General features: G+C 46.4%; 1 protein-coding gene across 1 annotated transcript in view; it reads right to left on the minus strand.

Moving 5' to 3' along the window:
• Window positions 1-25,218, minus strand: part of PACRG (parkin coregulated) — a 590,873-nt gene that overhangs the window by 245,574 nt on the left and 320,081 nt on the right. The window contains exon 3 of the mRNA XM_004701916.2: window positions 11,809-11,980. Coding sequence (XP_004701973.1) covers window positions 11,809-11,980 — 172 coding nt within the window. The remainder of the gene's footprint in view (window positions 1-11,808; window positions 11,981-25,218) is intronic.

The following is a 25,218-nucleotide window of genomic DNA, read 5'->3' on the forward strand; positions in this document are numbered from 1 at the left end:
GATCGCACAGTTCTGGATGTTACATGAAGTCGTATAAGAGTTAATGCTAAGTTGTTTGTGATCAGTTCGCTTGTACTTTTAAATCCTAGAGCTAGCAATGATGAATATTACAAACGTACATAGTTAGAAGCGAATGGACTAACGGAATATAATGGAAAAGCAAGGCTTAGTTACATGTTGTTAAGAAAAGGCATATTTTACAACCCAAGATAAAAACAGGTTCAAAGTGAAAGGATAGAGAAAGGACCTGCCTCACAGCAAGTTTAAGAAAACAAGTACAGGTCACACGAACTGGCTTCAGCGCCGAGAAGATTGCTAGTGACAAAGAGGGCCTTCTACAGCCATGCTTGCCAAGCCAGCGCGTGTATAAAGCAGAACCTGTCGGGGAAGGGACATTCCAACGACAGGAAAATCCACGCACAGAGAGCAATGGAAAGGTGCTGGGACCACACTCTGAAAGGCAAGCAGCTGGTGATTTCTGGAAGCACAAGGAGTCCTGCTAGGTCTGGTTCTCCTGATCTCCCTGTGCACCGGGGAAAATTCCTGTGCGTCAGGAACACACCGCCGTCATTGATGTGCACCCTGAATGGCACAGCTTCAACACAGAGGAGATAGAATCTGACCACACCAAAGGGAGAGTTAGAGACGTTCTCGTCCCTCTTTCAGGAGCGGACATAACTAAACAAAACCAGGCAGCCCACAGAGGAGTGGAACAATCCCATTAACCACTTCGATTCCATCAACACTGAAGTACAGACCTGGAGGCATAATAATGAGAAGCCCATTCCCGCCCAGTGAACATGGATATTGACCAAGATAGACCAAACACTGAACCACAAAACAAGTCTAGATATGTTTCAAAAGATTCCAATCCTTCAAGTTTTATTTTGTTTTAACAAAGGAGTCAAATTAGAAGTCAAGAATAATGAGACAACTAGAAAATCACCAGGTATTTGGAAGTTAAGCAACGTATTTTAAATAATGTATGGGCTTATGTAGAAATCAAGTAAGAATATAAAGCTATTTTAATTAAATACTAAAAATACGATGCATCCAAATGTGTGGGATATAGCTAATGCAGTGTTTAAAGGGAACTGAGCAGTACTGCATTATTTATTAGAAATAAAGAAACAACTAACAATTAATTCCTTAAGTTTCTCTATTCTTAAGGAACTGGAAAAAATAGAAGAAATTGAAACCCAAGTAAATAGTAAATATGATTCAATAAAAAGAATAAATCGATAAAATAGAACACAAATATGAAAAAGCAATATCAAAGCCAAAAGCAGATTCTGTGAAAATATGGATACCATTAACAACAATTTACAAAGTCAGATAAATAGAAAATGGATAAAATAAACATTTTTTTATAACAGTAATAAGAAAGGAAGTATCACTGAGGCCTATAGAAATCAAAAGGATGAAAAGAAAGTATTTTCAACTTCCCATCAATGGAGGGGACAACTGAAGGAAAAATAAAGGGGGAAAAAAGGAAAATCTAATAGAACCGTAACTGTCAAATAAGTTGAAGTGGTAATAGAAAAACAAAAATACAAAAAGCTTCCTATGAAGAACACCCTTCAGGTGTCACTGGTGAATTCTATCACGTATTGAAATAAGCATTAACCATTTCACACAAGTTCTCTCTGCAAGTAAAGGAGGAAAGGACCTTTTTTCAGAAGTAGATGTCCTTATTTCTAAGCATGTGCGAATGTCTCAGTTACTTCTCTGAAAAAAAATTGGATTTGTATCATAAATTACATCCTGCCTAGATAACACACTTGGTATGGTCCAGGAAGTTTGTATGATCCAGAAAGGGGCAGGGAACACAGATTCCAGGCAAATGACTGGAAATTCTTTTCAAAGCAACATGAGACTATAGAGGGCACAGAGATACGGCCTCGACATTCTGAATGAAAATTTTTTTCACAGGACCAAATGTGATGGTGGAACTTTCGGATATAAACGGACTAAAGCATACCTCTCATCACAGAAGTTGTTAGCGTTGCTAGTCCGTCCCCACTCATAGCCGCCCTGCATGCCGCAAACGGAGACCCCCATCCAGTGCTGCACTTGACTCACATTGTTCTATGTTTGAGCTCACTGTCGCAGCCAATGGGTCAGTTCATCCTGTTCGATGTCTTCCTCTGATTCTCTGCCCTTTTGTTTACCGAGCATGCTGTCCTTTCCTGGGGACTGTTGTTTTTTTCTGCCAATATGTCCCAATTACTAGAGACAAAAGCTGGCCATCCTTGCTTCTAAGGAACATTTTGGCTGTACTTCTTCCAAGACAGTTTTCTTTGTTCTCTTCCCCGCTGTGGTACTTTCATTATTATTATTTTTTTACCATAGTGCAAATGTATCACTTCATCTTTGGTCTTCCTGATCTAGTACCCAACTTTCACTGGCATCCGAGGTGACTGGAAATGCCATGGCTTGGGTCAGGTGCACCTTAGTCCTCAAAGTGACACCCTTGCTGTTCAGCACGATAAGGAGGACTTGTGCAGCAGGTTCACCCAACGTAAAGTGTCGTTTTCTCTCTCGACTGCTGCTTCCCTGAGCAATGATTGTGGCTGCAAGCCACTGTGGAAATGAGGATGAAAACCACACAGTCACAAAGAGGCTCGGCACTGAAAAACAATGATGGGGGGAGTGCGGAGTGGAGACCCAAAGCCCATTAGTAGGCCACTGGAGATCCCCTTGCAGAGGGGTGTCGGGGAGGAGATGAGCCAGTCAGGGTGCGATGTAGCAACAATGAAAAATACAACTTTCCTCTAGTTCCTAAATGCTTCCTCCCCATCCCCACTATCATGATACTAACACTACCTTGCAAGTTTGGCTAGACCAGAGGATGTACATTGGTACAGATAGGAACTGGAAACACAGGGAATCCAGGGTGGATGATCCCTTCAGGACCAGTGGTGAGAGTGATAATATGGGAGGGTGGAGGGACGGTAGGGTGGAAAGGGGGAACCAATGACAAGGATCTGCATATAACCTCCTCCCTGGGGGACAGACAACAGAAAAGCGGGTGAAGGGAGACGTCAGACAGGGCAAGACATGACAAAATAATAATGTATAAATTATCAAGGGCTCATGAGGGAGGGGGAGTAGGGAGGGAGGGGAAAAATGAGGACCTAATGCTGGGGGTTTAAGTGGAGAGGAAATGTTTTGAGAATGATGAGGGCAATGAATGTACAAATGCGCTTTACACAATTGATGTATGTATGGATTGTGATAAGAGTTGTATGAGCCCTTAATAAAATGATTTTTTTTTTTTTAAAAGAGGAAGTCTTGGGCCCAGACCAGTCTGTGGGATTGAAAAGGACGTAGGATGAAGGCTCCAGGCAAAGAGATAAAGTTCCCAGCCTGTGGGAAAGGTTACTCATTTGCCATACACTGAAATATTTACGGGGAAGTTTGGAAAAACCAAGCCAACAACAACGAGAACAAGTTACCATGACTAAGAAAAAGAAGTTAAGACCCAAAAAGAAGCTTGGGTGGTGTAGTGGGTTAAGCGTTGAGATACTAACTGGGAAAAGGTCTGTGGTTCCTAGCCCCCAGGAACTCACTGCAGAAAGACGAGGCACCCTGCTTCCAAAATATTTACAGTCTCAGGAAGCCATAAGGGGCAACTCTATTCTGTCCCACCAGGTTGTTATGAGCCAGAAGGGACTCACGGGCAATGTGTCAGGAGCAAGGCATTCACAATTGGTCTGTCTTCAGTCGGACCAACAGGGGAAGAAGGAGCATTAGGATTCGGAAGAGCCTGTAGCAAGTGTGCCTAGACGCCTACAGGAACATTTGCTTCCTTTAACTTGAGACCAGAAGAACTGGACAGTGCCCAGCTACCATTCAGAATATTTTGATCAAGAATTCTATAGAAGAATTCTGATCAAAAGGGGAAGAATACATAAGGGGGGGGGGATGAAATTGTTATAAACTCTAGACTTTCTGGAGTCATGGAGACTAGTTGAACCCCAAAACAATTTCCTGAGATAATCTATAAAACTAAAACTAAAAATAATCCCTGAAATCTTCTTAAAACCAACTAATATTTTATCCCACTAGTGAAAAACATGTACTTTGGACGTGCTGTCGGGAGAGGCCAGTCTCTGGAGCAGGACGTCATGCCTGGTAAGTAGAAGGGCAGTGGAAAAGAGGAAGACCTACAGCAAGATGAGGTGACACAGTCCCTCCAACAATGCACTCGATCTGAGAGCGCTTGGGAGGCGGGGGCAGGACCAGGTGACACTGTGGTTTAGAGCCAACTCAAACGTATCTAGCAACAACAGTAAAGTAATTTTTAAAAATGTGTGCCTTGAGCATTGTGCTTTTTTAAAAGATCTATATGAGATCAAATTTACAGTAGCAACTGGAAGGATTTTTAAGAACCGTGTGGGGCATTGAGTCTGTGTGAAGCGGGGAAGTGCACTTGTGGGGGTGGGGGGTGGGGTGGGGAGAATCACCACACACCCTGATGCGCTTCGGTGTTCAATGCCACTGATTCGCACAGTCGAAACTGTTGAACTGGTGTATGTCTTCCCGTGTCTGTTCTGAAGAATAAACACATTTAAAGATTGAATAAGGAAAATAAACAGTCGTAGGACATGGGCAGCTAGCTGTGAATGCTTTGTGTGTGAGTAGGATAGTGTCAAAACTGAAGGATTTATCTCAAAATGCGATATACTGTAATTGAGAGAGGGCGAGGAAGGCAAGGCCAGCGGAGGAGGGGAACAGTTCGTGTGCTGACTGCTGAGCCCGTCGTTGGACGTTTGTGTCTACACTTCCCAGAGATGCCTGGGGAGATGGTCTAGTGAACAACTTGCGACAGACCCTCGGGAGCACTGTTCTACAAAGACACATAGGGGTCCCATGGGCCTGTGGGGGAGACTGAGAGCCCGCCACCACCACAGGGCTGGGGGAAGTGAGAGGCAAGCTCCCAAAGCATTGGCCATCCCAGGACTGGCTCTGCTCGTGCTTAGTGAATGACTTTTCTCATCTACTTGCAAGAATGCCAGGTTATTTGGTTTTCCTTTTGTCTTGTTATTTGCACCTTTTTGTGGTGTTTAATGTGAATTCGGCTTTTTCTTTCTTTTGAAACTCTTGCCCCGGGCAGCACTTGGCTTGGTTTTGCTGAGTATTTTATATGCTACACCACCTCTCTTCTATCTACTAATGGTTACTTTTCAGGTCTAATCACGTTGAGGCCATCATGAGTGAAGCAATCTGTGCTTGATCCTCTAAATAGAAGATGGAAAATCAACACCCATTGATTTCCTCAGGCCCAACCCCTTGCTCTCCTGCCCAGGACTTTGTGGTGGGTCTGGGAGGTCCTCAGGTGTCATCTCTGTGGCCAGCAGCATCAGCACCCATGAGCAGCTGGTTGGAAGCGCAGACTCTCAGGCCCTCTTCACATCCACGAATCAGAAACAGTCCTCCAGGGGGGTCTCCAGAGGCTTCGGAGGAGGTCCGAGTCTGGGGAGTGGTGCTTCGGAGAACACTGTGGGGAGTATGTTTCTTGACAATCAGTCACGATGTCAACTTTTTGTCAAGATGCAAGGAACATGATCAGTAGAACTCCAGGAGTGTCACTTTCAAAGTGCCATGATTTTAATATTAATATTTACTATTAATAATGTTTAATATTTAGGATATGTTTTCATTATTTTTCTTAATCTTTTCTATTGACCAGGAAGGCTCACATACTGGTCCTGGGGATTTTCAGGTTTGTTACTTAAAAAAAAAAAAGTGGCTACCAAATCTTTATTGTGGATATTTTTGTCTACATAAACAGCCCTCCTTACATGCTTGAAATCTCTTCACAAGAAATTGTACTTTTTAGCATTAACTACCCCTGTATGTCTTTATTTCAGGTGGCTCGGTGTATGTTTTATTCATTTTGAAATATTTCCAAGTTCTTTGGTTTTCCGGAGGGAGTGCACCGAGTCACTCCGTGCACGCTTTTCTGTTTGTTTTGTTTTTTTTTAACCAGTCATGTTGAGAGTTCATTTGCATAGCAGATATCGTTGGCTACACCTTCTGCATCCTGGGCTGTGATTTGGGCCTCAAGTACTTCCTTTGCTGCATACTCAACTCTTGTCCTTTTAATCTATAGGCTCTGTGTTTTCCTGATTCTGATCTTTCTCCTTGACGGGGAAGGCTTCCACACCAGTCTCTCTGCCTTGTTAGACTCACTACTGAAAAGAGAGTATTTGGTATCTCACGCTGCGAGCCATTTAGAATTGCTCGTGGGTTTAGTGGCTCATCGTGGTCCCCACCCATCAAAGGAAGGCATCGCCACTAGGGTTCTTATTCTGCTCTACTTTGGGGGGGTGAGGCACCTCCTCGATGACCTTCTGTATGTGGGGCAGGGGACACTGCATTTTCTGTTCATAGCTGTCTGAGGCCCTGTGATCATGTCGAGGATAAAATGGTGCCTAGAATGTAGTTCTCTACTCGTCTCCCAACAGCTGCGCTCTGATGTCTGGCATTGACTCTTGCACAAAGTCTTCACTGCGTCACCCTCCTCCCCCGTACAGGTGCTTGAAAGGCTTTCCTTGTTCTTGAAATTTCAACTCTTTTGGCAAAAATGTACTTCGATGTGGGTTTCTTTTTGATGATTTTCTTTAGATTAAACTGAGTCTGATCAACCTGTGTAATAAAAGTCCCTGACCATGCAGGAATCATCAAGGAACGTCCATCCTAGAGTCTGATCAACCTGTATAATAAAAGTACCTGACCATGCAGGAATCATCAAGGAACGTCCATCCTAGAGTCTGATCAACCTGTATAATAAAAGTACTTGACCATGCAGGAATCATCAAGGAACGTCCATCCTAAACAACATTGTCATCATTTCCATTCCTGCCACTGTTGTCACTTGCCTATTGGGGACGCACCTACAGCTTTCAACTCATGTTCCTGTCCTATGTCCTCCCTTCTCCTCTCTCAAATCCTCTTACTTTCACATGCCTGTCTTTGGAGGTATGCATGGAGCTGCTAACACTAAGGTCAGAGGTCAGAACCCTTCAGTGGCTCCATGGGAGAAAGATGGGCCTGTCTGCTCCTTGGAAACCCAACAGTCTCTATGAATAAGAATAGACTCACTGAGGGCGAGTTTGGGTTTGGGTTGGTTTTGTCTATTCTTGACTGAGTTTCCCAGGCTGTGCTCGCCATCTGTCCTCTGATAGGTACAGTTAATTATCTTCTATACCCCCATGGGCCCTTCAGTTCTTCCGGGGGACATTTTTCAGCCCTCCTCATTTCATTCCGCATTGGATCATCTTCAGTTGAGGCTGGTGGAACTCTTACAAAGTTCTACTTCTGTTTCATAGAGCTTGGCTCTTCCTGAAGCCTGAGGATTGTAAACAGTTCTAAAGGTCTCTTCTGGTTCCTTAGGAACAAATGCTGTTGGGCTGCTCTTTTCTCTGGCGGATTGCTCAGGATACTATTTCTTTTCCCATTTGGAGCAGGTTTTTAAAATTTCCTTCTCAGTGACTCACATGGTTGTGGTCTTATTATTGCCCTTGCTTTGTGGAGGGAGGAGAGCTTCCTAAACGTAGTTCATAGGTCACTCTGGCTCTGCTCTGGTATTATTACTATGATGGGTAGAGTCTCTGCGCAGATGGAATACAGGGAACTCTACATCGCCAATGCAAAGAAGGCTCCTCTTATTTCATCCTTAGTTACGTCAATGCTCCATTTCCAACTCAGCCTACTTTACCAATTACTGTAGAATCGATTCTGACTTATGCTGACCCATGTGCATCAGAACAGAGGTTTCCAATGGCTCTGACCTTTCAAACGTAGGTCACCAGGCTTGCTTCCAAGTTGCTTTGGGGTGAACTCAGACCTCCAGTCTTTTGGTCAGCAGCCCGGTGTGCTAATTGTTTGCACCACCCAGGGGCTCCTCAACTATTGGACATTGTCATTTTCTTAACAGTCATTTCCTCAAAATAACTCTGCTGATGTTGAGTAATGATTTGGACTCACGGTGACCCCATGTGACACAGTGGACCTCCCCAGAGGGTTCCTTAGGCTGAGCTCATTCCAGGAACAGGTCAGCAGGTCTTTTCTTTCATAGACTGGCTGATGAATGGAAGCCATTGGCCTTTCAGTGCACAGCTTAGTGTTTAACTGTTGCAGCACCAGGCCTCCTTCAGAATCACTCTAGAAGAAGAGTTACCTCTAGAAAATGAGATAACTCTAGAAGACTAACCCTAGACAGCTACCTCTGGAACACTAGGTAACTCTGGAACAGGGCTCAGCAAACTTTTGAGATGAAAGAGCCAATCCTGTCCCTCACAATAATTTAAAAATTATTCAAGAGTCATAAATACATTTTTATTAGCAGATGAAAACACCATTATCAGAATAATAGTTTCATTGCATTTTCCATTTTACTTCAGAGCCACATGTACGTACCGAAAGAGCCACATGTGGCTCTCAAGCCACAGTTTGCTGACCCCACTCTAGAAGATTAACTCTAGAAAACGGAAATAACTTTAGGAGAATACCGCTTGGACTTTAGAAACGCTCCAGTCATCAGGGAAGTGGGAGGGAGGGAGAAGGGATGCGGTTGCTTGACAAGGCAGCAGAGATGGAACAGACGACCCGAGCTTCTCACCGAATGTGATCTCGCAGAACTTAGGGTCTGAAAACAAGCAGCAGTCATAGGGAGACAAGGTTCTTAGCTTAGAGACTCTAGAACTGCCAAGCGTGCTCAGATCCCACCCCAGCACATCTGCTTCAGCAGGAGCTGCAACCAATCCCAGAGTCTAGAAATATGTCGACCGCTCACCCCAGTGCCCAGCTTCAAAGGGAGCTTCCACACATATGTTGAGCCTTGCTTTCCTGGTTAGAATGTAAGAAAAACTCCTAGGGAGCTTCAAAGTTTTCATGAAAAATTTCACGACCGTTTAATACAATATTTCCACTCGTTTTTTGAGCCGCTCCATATGTAAGCCCTTCGCACTGGTGTTGAAGTTGTTAGGTGCCATTGAGCCGGTTCCAACCCAGGGTTGGGGCATGCACAACAGAACAGACACTGCCTGCCCTGGGCCACCCTCACAACTGTGATGGGGAGGTCCCGGTCGTGGCCCCTGAAGAGCGTCAAAAGTACACTAAAAACATGGTCTGAAGATAAGGTCCCCACCCGTCCACTGACGGCCAGTTGATCCTGACTCATCGTGGTCATCTAGGCCAGAGAAGAATGACCCCGATGGGAGGACCTGGTGGGTCTGACGTGCTGAGAGGGCAGTTAGCAGTGCAGCATTGAACTCTGTGCCGCCAAGGCGCCTGAGGCTACACCCCACAGTGTAGCACACCTGTCCAGGAACTGTGTGCGCACGTGCAGGGTGGATCCTCGGACCTTCCAGGGAAGGTGTGACGCTGAGTGGTGTCAGCACAACAGGAAGAAACAAGCAGGGCCCGAGTCAGGATCAGTATGTAACAGCAGTAGCAAGCATACGTACCACATGCCACGTACCACGGTGAATGTTCCTTTGTCCTGTAAACTCTTACGGCGTAAACTCCCCCTGATAAATGGTGTTACTGAGCCCATAATACTGCTTCACTGTTGGCGAATGAGCCCCAGAATGTGGCCCCAGTAAACATTGGCCTTAGGATACATTGTCACTGCCCGTTCTCAACTGATTTGAGTACATTTAGAACCCAGATCACACGGAACAGGAAATCCATTCCTGGCCGGCAACAGAACGGTTTGCCGTGTTGTAATTGTAAACAGCATCAAGAGCGGCCTTAGCACCTCTCCTCCTGCACTGCACTACCTTAGGGGAAGGCAGTGTGTGTGTGGGGGGGGTTGTCACTGAGCAGGGGCGGTCTGAACACAGGTGGTTCAGCCTGAAGACAGGAGAGAATTCCACGCACTGCCGCCCATCGGAAGGTCACAGGAGGAAGAGGGTAGCACTATGTCGTCGTGTGTGCCGTTTTAGAGGCCACCAGTTGGCGTCAACTCTTAGCAGCCCTATGTGCACTAGAAGGAAACACGGCCCGGTGGTCTGCTCTTGACAGCGGCAGAAAGCCTCTCTCTCTCCTGTGGAGTGGCTGGTGGCTTCCAACTGCTGACCCGGAGGTTAACAGCCCAATGTGAAACCACTATGCCACCATTCAAAACGCACAGTGATCACAGCCGTCCTGAGGACGGGCAGGCCCAGGCAGTGCTGGATGGGATGCCAGGAGTCAGAGCTGCCCGGAAGTCCTCCCCGCTCTCCCACCATCAACCACAGGAAGGACAGCAGAACCCAGGCTGTGGGGATGATCGGAGCACTGGTTCTTGCGTTGGTGAAACACCTGGTGGAAGCTCACCGTGGAGGGTGAGGGTGGATTCCGCTGGGTCCTACTTTTGAGACCTGAGAGCCATCTGGTCACGTGAAGCGAGGGCTGGGAGAGTGCGTGCGCGCGCGTGCGTGTGTGTGCGTGCGTGTGCGTGCGTGCGCGCGCGTGCATGCTCGGGACCCAGGTCCAGAGTGGGAAGCAAGTGGGGCCATCCTGGCTGGAGGCAAGGGCAGGGGTCCCCTTGCCTGTGGCATGTTCAAGGCCACTGGAGCTCTATTCTGAACCAGCAAGCAGCCGGCAGCAGCACCACAGTGTGGGCAGGACCCCTGAGCCTGAGGGGGATAGGGGCAGCCTCTAAGCTCCGCCAGCGAGTTGCTGAGCAGAGCCAGGTCTGATTACTTAGAGCAGGGGTTCTCACCCTTCCTGCTGCTGCGACCTTTTAATACAGTTCCTCATGTTGTGGTGACCCCGCCATAAAATGATTTTCATGACTACAGTGAACCCTCGTTTATCGCGGTTAATCGGTTCTAGACCCTACCGTGATAAATGAAATTCCGCGAAGTAGGATTCCTTATTTGTAAATCAAATATTTTCGTAGTTAGAGTATAGAGGACATGAAAAAACACCCTTTTGTCACCATTACACTCGTATTACCCAATTTAGTAAACGAAAAATGGAAAATACAGTAAAACATTTTGGACGTTACAATTATCATTTATTATTTATTATATTATTTATGGCATCAAGCGTGTACAGTATGAGCCAATCAGTGGCAGTAATGACAGAGCATGCACTGTTATGCAAAAACCGCGATAGAGTGAAGCCGCGGAAGTCGAAGCGCGAAGTGGCGAGGGTTCACTGTATTTCATAACTGTAATTTTGCTACTGATATGAATTGGGTGACCTCTGTGAAAGGGTCGTTCGACCCCCAAAGGGGTCACGACCCACAGGTTGAGACTGCTGACTTAGAAGCTGTCTCTCAGCAGGACTCCTGGTGGAAAGGGGGAGCTCAGACAAGAACAATGAGGGTGCGCACAGGCTGCCGGCTCCCTTCACAGACAGACAGGCAGATGAGCCAGTGGTAGGGTGACCACAGATCTCCTCCAGGCTGTCTGTCTGTCATCGATCAATGGCCCTCCAGTACTTCCTCACCCGTGGGCGTCCTGGGACTTCAGAGAGGCCAAGCTAAACACCACTGTGCCCAGACCATCAGGATTCCGTGCCCACACAGACTCCTACCGGCCCGTTTGTGGCTGTCTGCATGGGTATCCATGCTTGCTTCCTGCCCTGCCTGGCCACCCACCACCACCTCACGTCCTCTCTGGAGTGCCATCAGCTCTGGGCAGTGGCCATGGTGGCATAGGTTGGCATAAGGGCTGCGTGGCCTCCTAAGCCAGCTGGGAGAAGTCCCCACACACTCAGGGACGTGCCCAGCCCGCGGGGTGGTGGGTGCCCAGGCACCATTAGCGGGCTGTCAGGCACTGCGGGACGCGTGTCCGGCTCACTTACTTTTGATCGGGATGATGAGCTGCGGGATGACGGGGAGGATCTTGTTGCCCCCATGCTCCAGCATGTCATGGATTCCTTGACGAGCAAAAAACTCGTAGGGAAATGTCATTTCACAAAGCCCGTCAAAAAACAGAGGCAAGTAGTGATGGTAATCCAGCTTCTCGATTTCCACCTGCGGACAGAGGAGAGAGGGCGCGTGAGGACTGGCTGGCAGGGTCGGTGCAAAGCTTGCTGCCCAGAGGAGGAGAAAGAGGAGGAGGGTGGGGGGGAGGAGGAGGAGCGCGTGTTCCTTTGGACTGCAGGGCCACGCGACTCACCAACTCCCAGCTAGCCTGTGGTGACACGCTGGGCTGCTGACCACCAAATCAGCCATTCACAGCCACCAGCTGCTCCCCCGGGAGAAAGCCGGGGCTTTCTATTCCCATAAAGTGTGACAGTCTTGGAAACCCACTGGGGAGGTTCTACCCTGCTCTCTAGCGTCACCCTGGTTAGCATCAACTTGATGGCAGTCAGTTTTTGTTGGTCATTGTTTCCTGACGACTGGGGAAAGCCATACTGGTTGTCCTCTATTCTCAGGGAGGTCACGGCCACCAGCCACGTGGGCAACAATCCACGTTTAAGTGCATTTGGCGTTTTCATTCTTTTGTGCGGATAATTTATTTTTGGTAAATCATCGATAATGAAAGAGATTTGAGAAAGGATAAAATGAATAACATAATAAGAACTATAATAATACATTCTAAGAATGAAACGGGGGCGTGGCAGTGGGAGGGGGGTTCAGTTCAAAATAGACGAGCACCTGAACTTGTAACAGAAAAGAATCTCATATGGACCCTCCTGAGGAACGCATCCTGAGACTCCCCTTCCATGGGGTTGTTTCTGACTTGTTCACTAACGATGCAGCCAGTTGGGGGCAGGCATGATCCCCTGAAGTTCCCGGAGTCTGGACACAGCATGGGGGACCCTGAGGGGCTGGCAGGCTGTCCCTCTCCCATCCCACTCTATTGCACTGGCGTGTGTGCTTTCCGTCCCATAAGAGACCAATATCCCTACGACTAGTCGGCCGGGATATCTCGTGCTTTCTCCTGTCTCCCCATCCTTCCTTCCGCTACCATTCTAGCAGCGCATCCTCTGAGCAGCTGGACGTTTTCCTCTGTGTCCCCACCATCTGGCAATATGGCTTCCAATACTGATCACCGACATCATCTTGGTAAAGGGAAAGGGCATCAAACAAGAGGACGGCCCTCAACGAGATGGAATGACACAGTGGCTTCCACAAGGGACTGGCTCAACCACTGCAACGATTGTGAGGCTGGGCAGGACCAGGGAGTGTTTCCTCCCATTACCCATGAGTCGGCATCAGCTCGACGGCACCCAGCAACAACGCAGTGGCAGTGAGGCTGCGCTGAGTGTTTTGAAGAACACGGCTCTGAGTCCAAAGAAGCTTTGAAAAAGACTGGAAGGCAGGCAGGCCGTCAGGAAGGATGGCAAGAAGGGAGGGAGGAGAGAAGAAGAGAGGGAGGGAGGAGTGAGGGAAGAAAGATGAAGAAAAGGAGAGAGGAAGACACAAAGGAAGCAGGTAAAAGAAAGGGCACACAAGACCAGCGAGAAGACCATAAAAGGAGAAGTGCCGAGAGGCGGACAAGCGGAGGATGGGCGAGGGTCCTGCGCAAGCTGTAAGGGGTGATGGGTGCCTCTCTGAACCCTCCTAACGCGCTGACCACCAGCCCTTCTTTCCTGCTGAGACATCCCTTCTCAAGGGGTTGGTTTCTAACTTGTTCACAGATTAGGGGCACATCTGTATCTCTGCAGATCTGCTGCCCCAACAATGGAATGACATCTCGGCTTGTTTGGGGGATGGTGCATGGGTGAGAACTGGAGTTACAGAGACAAACGTCAAATGATGGTCAGACTTTGGTCTAGATTTCGCAAAGGTGGCGTATGAAACCTGAGACGGAGTCACAGGGATGCATACGTATGGACTTTGGTTAGAGGAAGTGCTGACACAGTCATGCACCTGGGGAGGGAGGTTCTTGTCCACCCTGGGTGGGATCCGCAGCAAGATTGGAAAAGCCAGTATTTCTCATCGATGTGGACCATGTAGTTCAAAACATAAACTAAAAAATAAATGAGGCCCCAGACATCTTTAAACTCTAGGCATTGTTCTTTCTAGTTGCTGTAGGAAGATTTGGGTTGGTCACTTTCCCCCTGATTTTCTGTCTTCAGGGCTCCTTCTTGCTGTGGTTCAACGGTGGTCACCTTTTGGATGAAGTTGACCAGGGTCTCAAACTCCTAGGGGCATCAGGAAGCACTTTCCTTGGTCCCCCCACCCCCAGCCCTGCCACCACCATCTCCTCTCTATTTTACCATTCTATCCGGCTTTTCTGTCACCTATTGTATTTCACTTGTTTTCTGAAAACTCCCTTCCAGCCCCAGCTCCGTTTTCCCGTTGCGTTTCACGGGAAAGTAGTCTGAAAGAATTCTCCGCAGTCGCCGTCCACACTTGCTCACGTCCCTCTCGCTCTCCAAGCCACGTCTAATGGGTGTTTATCCCCAGGGTTTCCCTGCAGCTGCTTCTAGCTCAGGCTTCGGAGGCTGATACATTGTCAGATCCAGGAGTCCCTTTGCTGTTCCCGTCACTGGCACAAGGGGGACCTTGTGAAGGTGGGCCGACACCACCCCTGTGGTTGGCCCTCCTAGTCGTCCTCAACCTGCTGTTGTTATTGTTGTCAGGTTTCAATGAGTCAGCGCTGACTAACAGGGACCCCAGTACAATAGAAGGAAACCCTGTCTGGTCCTGCGCCGTCCTCCCAATGGCCCCTATGCCTGAGCCTCCTTATGCACCCACTGTGGCAATCCATCTCCTTGAGGGGCTCCCTCTTCTTGGAAGCCCCTCCACTGTACCAAACACGATGTCCTGCTGCAGACACTGGTCTGTCCTGACAACATGTCCAAAGTAGGGGAGACTGAGTCTGGCCGCCCCGACCTCTGAGGAGCCCTCGGTCTTACTTCTTTCACCACCTCCCTGACACTCTGTTGTCCTTTGGTGGCTGGCGTGTTGCTGGGATGCGGAAAGCGATGGCACTGGTATTGCAAAAGCCAGCAGGGTCACCCAGAGTGAACAGTTTTGAGCGGAGCTTCTGCAGTGTGAACAGACACCAAAGAAGGACTTCAGTGCCTCACTTCAGCAGAAAAAGCTGCTGAAAACCTTTGGCACAGCTTTCAAGCATCCTTAACCTGCTTCCTGCGAACCCTCGGTTGAATCCATCAGAACATCTATTGGATCCAAGTCCATCTACTTTCCACCCTTTTGCTCACTACTGACTGAGTTGACACCACCAACTTGCCTTGTCTGGGGGACAGGAGCCTCCTAATCGCCTCCCTATTTCCATTCTCATGCACGTAGGGACCCTCCCCTGCTATTGCTCCTAGAGGTCCTCTGAGGGGTCCCTAACAGGTGCTCTGTGCTCTTCACAGCACACCCTCTCTGCTGGGTTCTCAGTTCAGTGCCACCAGTACGTGCGTGTTCCTCACACCACACCCAGCCCACTCCTCCTAGAGAGTTCCGGACCGCACTGTGCCCTCCCTTCACAGCCTGCCCCTGGCAACTTCTCTCCTTCAAGACTTCAGTGAAGGGAGGCCATTCTATCACTGCCCATCCCTTGTGGATTTCCTCTGTGGCCGCTCCTGTGTCTTCACTGACAGTCCTTTGTGTTCTGTTATAGCCTCGGAAACGATCTTTCCCACTGCCCTCAGGCGGATTACCACTCAACGGCACCCTTTATGGGTCTCCGAGGCTGTGAATCTATAGGAGCAGACCGCCTCACCCACTTTCGCCCACTCTGACTGCACCCACACAGCCCACTCATTGAGGCATTGGACGGAACACCCAATGGACATATATCCTCATGGATTAGGAACCCCCTCCTGGTAGAGCATTGTTAACTCAAAACTCACTGCCATAGAATTGATGCCGGCGCCTAGTTGGCCAGTGAGTTCTGACTGATGGCAACCCTGTAGGGGGTTTATGGAGAGCTGTCCACTATAGGGGTTGGCATATTGGCTGCAACAAAGGGCTCAAGCATGAGAACAATTGTGAGGATGGTACACAACTGAGCAGTGCCTCGTTCTGTGATGCACTGGGCCACTATGAACCAGACGGATTCAACAGCATCTAACAACAGCATAGGACAGAGTACGGTGGCGCCGTTGGGTTTCCAAGGTGGCAATCTCTACGGGGCCAGACTACCACATCTTTCTCCCACAGAAACTCAGTGCTTAACCACGTGGCCGCCCCCGTGCCCGGGCTCCTTGTTAGGCAGATCATAGGGGGGTGCTGAGTAAGCAGGAGTCAGATTTAATTCTGACTTCTGGCATCACTACGCTATGTTAACTTCTCTGACCGGTCCTACCCAGCTAAGAAACAATGACTCAATGACAAGGGGCTACGGACCATAGGGACAGGTGGCCATGGCAGTCAGCGGAATGAGCCTATAGAATGAAGGAGGGTATCAGTCAGTTCCTGTTAATTTGCCGATCCCACTACTTTGTAAATAAAATGTTGTTGTTGTATTTTGCCTTCTTGTTAAGATAGCGCCAGTGATGTACATTTCTGGAATGTTGTGAGAATTTTAGTAAAAATTCAGGATGGGCTTCTTAGTGGCTCTGTTTACCCTCATTTTACTGAAAATCACTTAAGATGAATTGACAGTTCTGATAACTTTTAAAGCTTTAGAAGGAAAGGCCTCTCTTTCTCAGAGAACCCTCACATGCAGTAATGATACCAGGAAGGTAAGGGAAAGGTGTGGGGAGAAAATGGGAACGGAGCACAATGATCAATATATAACTCCCTCGCAAGAGGACAGATAACAGAAAAGTGGGTCAAGGGAGACATCGGTCAGTGTAAGACATGAAAAAATAATAATAATTTATAAATTATTAAGGGTTCATGAGGGAGGGAGGGTGGAGGATGGAGGGGAAAAATGAGGAGCTGATACCAAGGGCTCAAGTAGAAAGAAAATGTTTTGAAAATTATGATGGCAACAAATGTACAAATATGCTTGACACAATGGCTGTATGGCTGGATGGTGATAAGAGTTGTATGTATGAACCCCCAATAAAATGATTTTTTAAAAATTCCTACAAATAATGTATTGGTAATAGTTCAAGTTTGTCTTTAAAGAAAAAATCCAGGTGTTGAATAACTTAAGATGTAAACAAAATATAAGGGAAAGATTGATTAGGGACTTGCTTATTCAAGTTTGTATGTGTGTGTTCTTCAAATTACAGTATCATACACATGTGCATTAGATAAGGAGCCCTGAATTGTGCATTCAGTATTAGGCTCCTAGTCATGAGGCTGATGATTCAAGTCCACCAGCCACTCAATGGGAGAAAGAAAAGAAACCTATGAAGATGTTCTACTCTGTCCTATAGGGTGACTGTAAGTTGGAATCCACTTGGTAACATCGAGATTTTTTGTTTGTTTTTGTATGTTATGTGGTCATGGAAGAAAGGCCTGGTGATCAATTTCTGAACCAACATTCACTTACAACCTGTGGGGGGCACGGTCCTACTCGGATGTCGATGGGGTCACTGTGAGTCAGAGGGACACTGGTTTGGTTCATACGCCACACTCTGCTGAATTGATAGTGCCTGTCCTTCATGCAGAGTTACGGAGACCATTTCCATCATTTGTTTAGCATTTTGTTTTCGTGATAACTAGTTAGAATGGCAAGCATTACATTTTTGGTACGTTTTCCAAGTATTCCTAAAAATGTTAGTTTTCCAACTTCTTGTGAATTGGGGGAATCTTTCTTCAAAGTTTATGCATAGTATCCTGAATGAAGAAGTCCTGGAAGTGGGACATTGAGCAAGGCCTGCTTCCTTCCCGTTAGGTAGTAAACCTATGGTGCGCTGCACTGACGGATAGATGGCTACTTTGATGAACTCACAAATGTCAAGAATTTTACTTACAGAACTTCCTTTTACAATGGATGTTTTATAACTTTTTATAGAGCACAGAGGGCGAGTTGATCTCTAAATCTTACCATGACCTTTGGTCCAAAGTAATAAAATTCTAACTTGACCAGCCTTACCAGATAGGACAGCCTATCCCCATAACACTTAGACTAAAAGGTCAGACGCATGAGGAGGCGAAGGATATTTTCTTTAAGTAAAACACACACACACATAACGGCAACTCACAGCAAAGATATATTTCCTATAATCATGGTTTCATTCCGAAAATCAATTATTATTGAAACAATCTTTTATTATGACTCCTGCAATAATTCCCTAGAACCCGACTTAGAATAAAAAACAAACAGTGCAAACAAAAAGTGTAATTATCTTTCCCTCTTGTAGACAAAAATATCTAGTTGTATATATTATGCTCTCCATTTTACTGATTGAACCTTTCTAAAATGAAGTATTGACACAATTGTTTTCAAACTTTCAAGTAGTTCTTTCAATACCAAAAGAACTGAAAACCCCAAAGCCTCCATGAGGCTCATGGGAGCAGACAGCCTCATCTTCGTCTATGGGAGGGTGGGTGGGTTTGAACTTCTGAGCTTGAAGTTAGCAGCCCAATACTTATCCCATAGCACTATCAGGGCTCCTTCGTTATCACAAGAGATGTTACAATTTATACAGTCACCAAAGCCCAGTGCTGCAGAAGGTGTCTATAATATTTCACATGAAGATGAACTGCTCTTTTCAAAATATGTATGGATGCGGGATACAGAATTAAGAATATATCATGTCATATTATACTCTCTCAATGATAAGAAAAGCACAAGTACTATTCTGTTGTAGTCCATGATGTTTTTGGCGAGAGTTTTAACAAGAAAAAAGACTCTGAAATGTTGGAAAAGGAGACTTCAGGCAAGATGGTGGACAAGACTGACGTGGATCCCTAAAAAGCCCTATAGGGTGAGAGGGTTACCCGGGTAGTAGGATCAGGGAGTCGAAAGGCACATTTCATTACTCAGATGATTCAAAAACAAACTGCATAAAAGATCAACACACTAAAAACCAACTCATAAAATATTTTAAGACATGATAGTGAAAATAGCAAGAAAGAAAATAAAACCAACCCTTTAAGGTAAGTAACTAAACAAAACAGCAACTAACAATCAACACAGAAGACCCTACGGGAGACAGGGCAATATGGACACATTCTATGGGCACAGTATCGAATGGATCACAAGAAGATGGAAGGAATACATCTTCCTTTTTGTTCCTTTTGTAGAATCTTGTACAAAAAAGAACTGGCTGCACTCAACCATTTCAAGAGGCAGCATATGTACAAGAACTGAGGGTACCAAAGAAAGAACTCTGACTGTACTGAAGGCATTAGCCAAAAACAAGGGTCCAGGAATTGACAGAACATCAATTGCAATGTTTCAGCAGGTCGATGAAGCAGTGGAAGCACTCACTAGTCTGTGCCAAGAAACTTGGCCAACTGATGAGCAAGATCCATGTTTGTACCCATTTCACAGGAAGGTGACCCAGCAGAGTGCAGAAATTATTGAACAATATTATTAGCATAATATGCAAATACAATTTTGCTGATGATCATTCAACAACAGTTGCAGTAATACACTAAGAGGGAGCCACCCAAAATTCAAGTCAGATTCAGCAGAGGACAATGAACAAAGGATAGCATTGATGACACTAGAGGGACCTTGCCTGAAAGCAGACACTATCAGAAAGATGTTTATTTGTGTTTTATTGACTATGCAAAGGCATTTGACACTGTGGACCACAACAAACTAAGGACAACTTTGAAAAGAATGCAGGCTTTAGAACATTTCATATGGAACTTGTACATGGATCAAGAGGCAGTTGGGAGAACTGAACAAGGGATTAGTGCATGGTTTACAATCAGGAAAGGTGTGCATCAGTGTTGTTTCTCCTCACCATACTATTCAACCTCTCTGGTGAGCCAATCATCAGAAAAGCTAAGCTCTACAAGGAAGAACAGGCATCAGGACTGGAGGAAGGCTTATTAATAACCTGTGATATGCAGATGACATAACCTTGCTTGCTGAGAGTGAGCAGAACTTGAAACACTTGCTGATGAAGGTCACGAAGCACAGCCTTCAATATGGATTACAACTCAATGGAAAGAAAATCAAACCTCACAACTGGACCAATAGGAATCATTACAATAAACATGGGAGTAGCAGTCCAGAGATCAAACCACACATTGCATTGGGTAAATCTGCTGCACAAGACCACCTGAAAGTGTTGAAGAGCATCCTTTGGCTTGGAACTAGTTTGCAGCGAGATGGCCAAACACACCAAGAAGGCCGGGATCATGGGCAAATATGGGACCAGTTATGTTGCCTCCCTCAGGAAAATGGTGAAGAAAATTGAAATAAGCCACCATTCCAAGTACACCTGCTCCTTCTGTGGCAAAATCAAAGTGAAGAGACGCACTGTGGGCATCTGGCACCATGGTACAGTAGCTGGTGTGCCTGGACCTGCAATACCACCTCTGCTGTCACAGTAGAGTCCGCCATCAAAGACTGAGGAATTGAAAGACCAGTAGACGCTCCACTACCTGGAACCCCTCTGGCCTGTAATAAATGGGTTAATTTATGTAGCGATTATGAATAAATAAAATACAGTGTTGAAGAACAAGGATATCACTTTGAGGATTAAGGTGGGCCTGACCTAAATCAAGGTATTTTCAATTGTCTCGTATGTGAAAGTTGGACATGGAGTAATGGAAACTGGAGAAGAATTCATGCATTTGAAATGCATTGTGGGCAAAGAATATTTAATACATCCCGGACTGCCAAAAGAACAAGGAAATGCGTCTTGAAAGAAGTGTAGTCAGAAAGGTCCTTATAAGTGAGGATGGCAGGATTTCATCTCATTGCATGTACTTCGGGCATGTTATCAAGAGAGACTAAAAAAACTCACGGCCGCCGAGTCAATGCTGGTACACAGCAACCCTGTAGGTTCCCAAGACTGTAACTGTTTGTGGGAGCAAAACACTCCATCTGTCTCCTGAGGAGCTGTTGGTGCTTTTGAACTGCTGACCACACAGATCACAGCCCAATGCTTAACCACTACACCACCAGGGCTCCAGTCAAGAGAGACGATTCCCTGGAAAAGGAGATAATGCTTGGTAAAGTAGAAGGGCAGCAAAAGAAAAAGAAAAGAAAAAAAAAGAGGAAGATTGTCAAGGAGATGATTGACACAGTGACTGAAAGAATGGGATCAAATATAACCATTATGTCCCCATAATGGTGCAGGACCAGGTGCAGGGATGGTGCAGGACCAGGCAGAAATTCATTCTGGTGCACACAGAATCTCTCTGCCTCAGAATGTAGTGGAGGACAACGGACCACTATGGCCACCTACATTCAAGGCGTATTTGCTGTTGTTTACAGGGAGAAACAGCAGCTCTGGGGGTTCCACAGCACTTCTGGGAGCCCCGACCTCATAGTGATGGAGTCGGAGTACAAACCCAGTGTTGGCTCCCATCAGTCCCAGAGCCTTCCCCTGCCTCATGCCCTGCTGTATTGACTACAAACACAGATGGCCCCGACTAACTGGGAGATATTAATTACAGAGCAACAAATCTGGACTTGGGAAGGGAGATCAAAATATTTTATGGAATAACCTTATTTTAAGTTCCTGTTGAAAACGCTAACAAGACAGCTAAAGGTCACTTGTGAGCAGGCCTGGAATTTATGCATGCTTAACCTTTATTGCCCAGGAAGTGCATGTTCCTAGCAACAGCAGTCAGTGAGTGATACTTTCCGGGGCAATAAATAAAAAGGAGAGTCCTTGTTCTATACATTTGAACACCCTTCTCTCTGACACTTGTCATCAAGTTTAAAGAATTTCCTTAAACTTTTAAGCCCCCCCCCTTTTTTTTTGCAAACTCACGGGGCCAGTGTGGTGATGACCAAGAGTAAGTGATACACTGAACTATGTCTCTGAAGTTCCCCCTTTCCTTATCATGATTCTGCTCAATGCTAAAAGATAGTTCCAAGGTGCAGGGGATCATTATCATATTTGAGCAAAGAAATCTTAAGAAAACAGAGAATGAAAAGATATCTAGGACTGGAAAGGGCCAAGTTTGAAGAATTCAGAGTTAGAAAGAGACGACATGTGGCTTTTACAGTTGGAATTAATTGCAAAATATGACGGTATTTTACCAAAAAAAATCCATGAATTAGATTATGTATTCTGAACTCAGCCAAATAATTAGAAGTTAGAAAGATTAATTCAGGTGAAGTTAATTTCAGGAATCAATTTTAAGAAAAATATTATCACTAGGGTACTAAAGGTTGGCTCATATCAGAGCATAATTTTCTATGCATATTTTGCAGGGACTAGTTACCAGGTTGTCAATAACCCTTTATATTCACAATTCCTTATACTTGATCATACCTTGATTATACTTGATCACACTTAATCATCACCTAGGAATCAAACACAAACAATATACTGGATACATTACAATGCTGTCAGGGATTCAGTCGGGCTCCCCAAAAGTATGTGCTAGCATCCGTAGCCTACACCATTTCATATTTGGAAATTGGGTTGTTTAGTTGTTGCTGTTCTGGAAATGAAGTCCCTCCAATGGCCTTGGATCCTGAACTTGAAGGTGTCCATAGGCACCAAGACAAGCCTGCACCAAGAGGGAAGAACGATGGCACAGGAAGGTCATCCAGGAACCCGCAACACTGAGGCTCCAGAAACTCCAACGGAGAAGGACTTGCTGCCAGAGCCTCCAAGGAGAGCAAAAGCGAGGTGGGGAGAGATACAGAGAGAGAGAGAGAGACTCCCACTAGCACTGATGCCCAGAATTCAGATATCCAGCCTCTTGAACTATGAGAAGACAAATTTATGTTCTGGTAAGCCAGTCATGTATGCTATTACAGTGACAGCTGCAGCTGCACTGGGTCACAGAGAGAAATGTGTCTACTGGGTATCGCAGTCCAGAGTGATGGGGAGAGGTGTGGGTAGTGGGAGGGGAGGGGAAATGGGAAAGTATGTTGGAGCAAATAAGACTTGCTCCCCAAGATCAATGTTTGAACATTACCAGTGTGCTTGTGGGGGAGTGGATGGATGGATGGATGAAGGGCATACTCCCATGGTGGAAAGCTGCATGAGTTTGGGCTCAGGCTAAGCTGTTTCCAGCCCACTGCTCCTGTGGGATGAGCTCTGAGACTTATGGAAAGTGACAGAAGCTCTCTGGGCCTTCATTTATCTTATGCTATGTGGTACCTAACTCACAGGCTCATCATCAGGATTAAGTAATCGTATGTGCTACAAGATGTTAATCCTCTCTCTATCATCTGAAGGGAAAATAATACGGCCACAAAAAGGTTAAGTAACATTTCTGGGGAGTGCATGAACGAATGAGCGCTCCATCAGTCTGGTAAGCCAACGGGGAAGAGCAAAGGCCTGGTTCTGTAAACAGAGAGAACTTTGAGCTGGAATGAAAAGGGACCATTCACCGGTGAGGGAGCCTCAGCAAGGTCTGGTGAAATGAGAAGGGAGAGCCTCAGGGAAAGGGTCACACCTTGAGCAGAGATGTGACACAAGAGTGGGGACTGCAGTGTCAGATGACAGTGGCCAGTTGGACTGAAGTGGCCTGAGTCTAGATGTGCTGGCAGGAGGTGCTGGAGGGGCAGGGCAAAGCCTGGACTTGGAATTTTGGAAGCAAGTGTAAGATGACAACAATTAAAACCATGTCTCTCACAGCGGGAAAGGAATACACATGACCCTTGAACAACTCAAGGTGAGGGTGAGTGTGTGAGGATGCTGAGTCCTGCACAGCTGAAAACTGCATATGCCTTTGGATTTCCCCCAATGTAACTTAATAGCCTGCTCATCAGAATCCAGCCTAACCCTCGGGCAGCATCCTGCCAATGTCCTGCTGCAATTAGTTTTGGATGATCTGCATCAAAATGTTACTGGCATGTGATAGTAATGATATTGTTCTATAATATGAGCACTCTGCTGCTTCGGGATGGATCCAAATATGGGTCTCTTCTAGTCAGTTGACCAAGTAGCCATCACCCCTGTTTCCTGGCGTAGCTTAGTGAGTGCTTCCAGTGCCTCATCAGCTTGTTGGTACATTCCAACTGCCATTCCAGCAATTCCGATAGCCTGGTTTTTCAGCAGCTTTGAAGACTAAGCGGCACCTGACCCAAGTCAAAGCATTTTCGGTCACCTCGTGTGAATATGAAAGTTGGGCATTGACTAAGGAAGCCTGATGAAGAATTGATGCCTTTGAATTATGGTGCCGGTGAAGCAAAGTCAATGTACCATGCACTGTCAGAAGAACAACAAATCTGTCTTGTAAGAAACACAGCCAGGATGCTCCTTAGAGGCAAAGAAGGCAAGACTTGGTCTGACATGCTTTGGACACGCTGTGAAGAGAGACCAGTCCCTGGAGAAAGACATCTTACTTGATAAACTAGAGGGGCAGTGAAAAAGAGGAAGGCCCTTGAGGAGAGGACGGACCCAGGGGCTGCAACGACGGGCCTAGATAGAAGAACAATCTGAGGGTGGCAGAGGCCTGGGCCATGTTTCCTTGTGCTGTACATCAGGTTGCTGTGAGTTGGCACCAACATGAGGGCTCTAACAACAACAAAGAGCCTGTTGATGGGAAGTCCCACTGGTGCCATAAACCATCAGTTTAGCACTCATTCTGTGTTCCATATGTATAATATATGTACTGCACCACTGAAAAGTTGCATCTTCAATACAACTTCAATACAAGATAAAAAAGTATTGGGCAAACGGTGGGTGGTTTCCCAGTTGATGGCCTTAGCACTAGGGACACCCTCGTGGATGTTCTTTCTCTTTTTTAAAATGATCCCTACGTTACCTTGTTTCAATCTGCAGTGCGCATCAGGCAATTCAACTTCTTGGAATCCCCTGGCCTTTCTCTGCTTCTTGGGAGCACCTCCAGCATGCTACCATGTATGGGATCCGACCAAGTTATACCAAGGTTTACGGTATTGCACTGCACATGACAAAAAGTACGCAAGAAGGGGGAAGGCACTTCTGACTGGGACCCTCAGTTTACTGGGGAGATGGACGGGGTCATGCGGTGTTTGTTTGATTTTTGTTTTAAAGCCGAGTGTAAGTTAATCCTCTTGGTTCAAGCCCATGTAGTTCAAGGGTCAACCGTATTTACAAAAGGACTGGATTGATCTCTTGAGAAAGACCTGTGGTCACTGTTTACCAGGACACGCTGCAACTCTCCAATCCCTTAGTCTTGCCAAACCTCTACCTGTACCAGCACACCTAGAGAACACCTGGAGGACAGGTGACTCAACGACTGTGCTGAAAGGCTAAGCACAGGGCCTGGGTAGCAGGAGGACCAGCACAGTGAAGGCATGCAGCAGTTGCAAGAGTGGGTTTGGA

The sequence above is a fragment of the Echinops telfairi genome, unplaced genomic scaffold, assembly GCF_000313985.2.
Source record: "Echinops telfairi isolate 266 unplaced genomic scaffold, ASM31398v2 ScPeMD7_3533;HRSCAF=4204_0, whole genome shotgun sequence".
Lineage (NCBI taxonomy): Eukaryota > Metazoa > Chordata > Mammalia > Afrosoricida > Tenrecidae > Echinops > Echinops telfairi.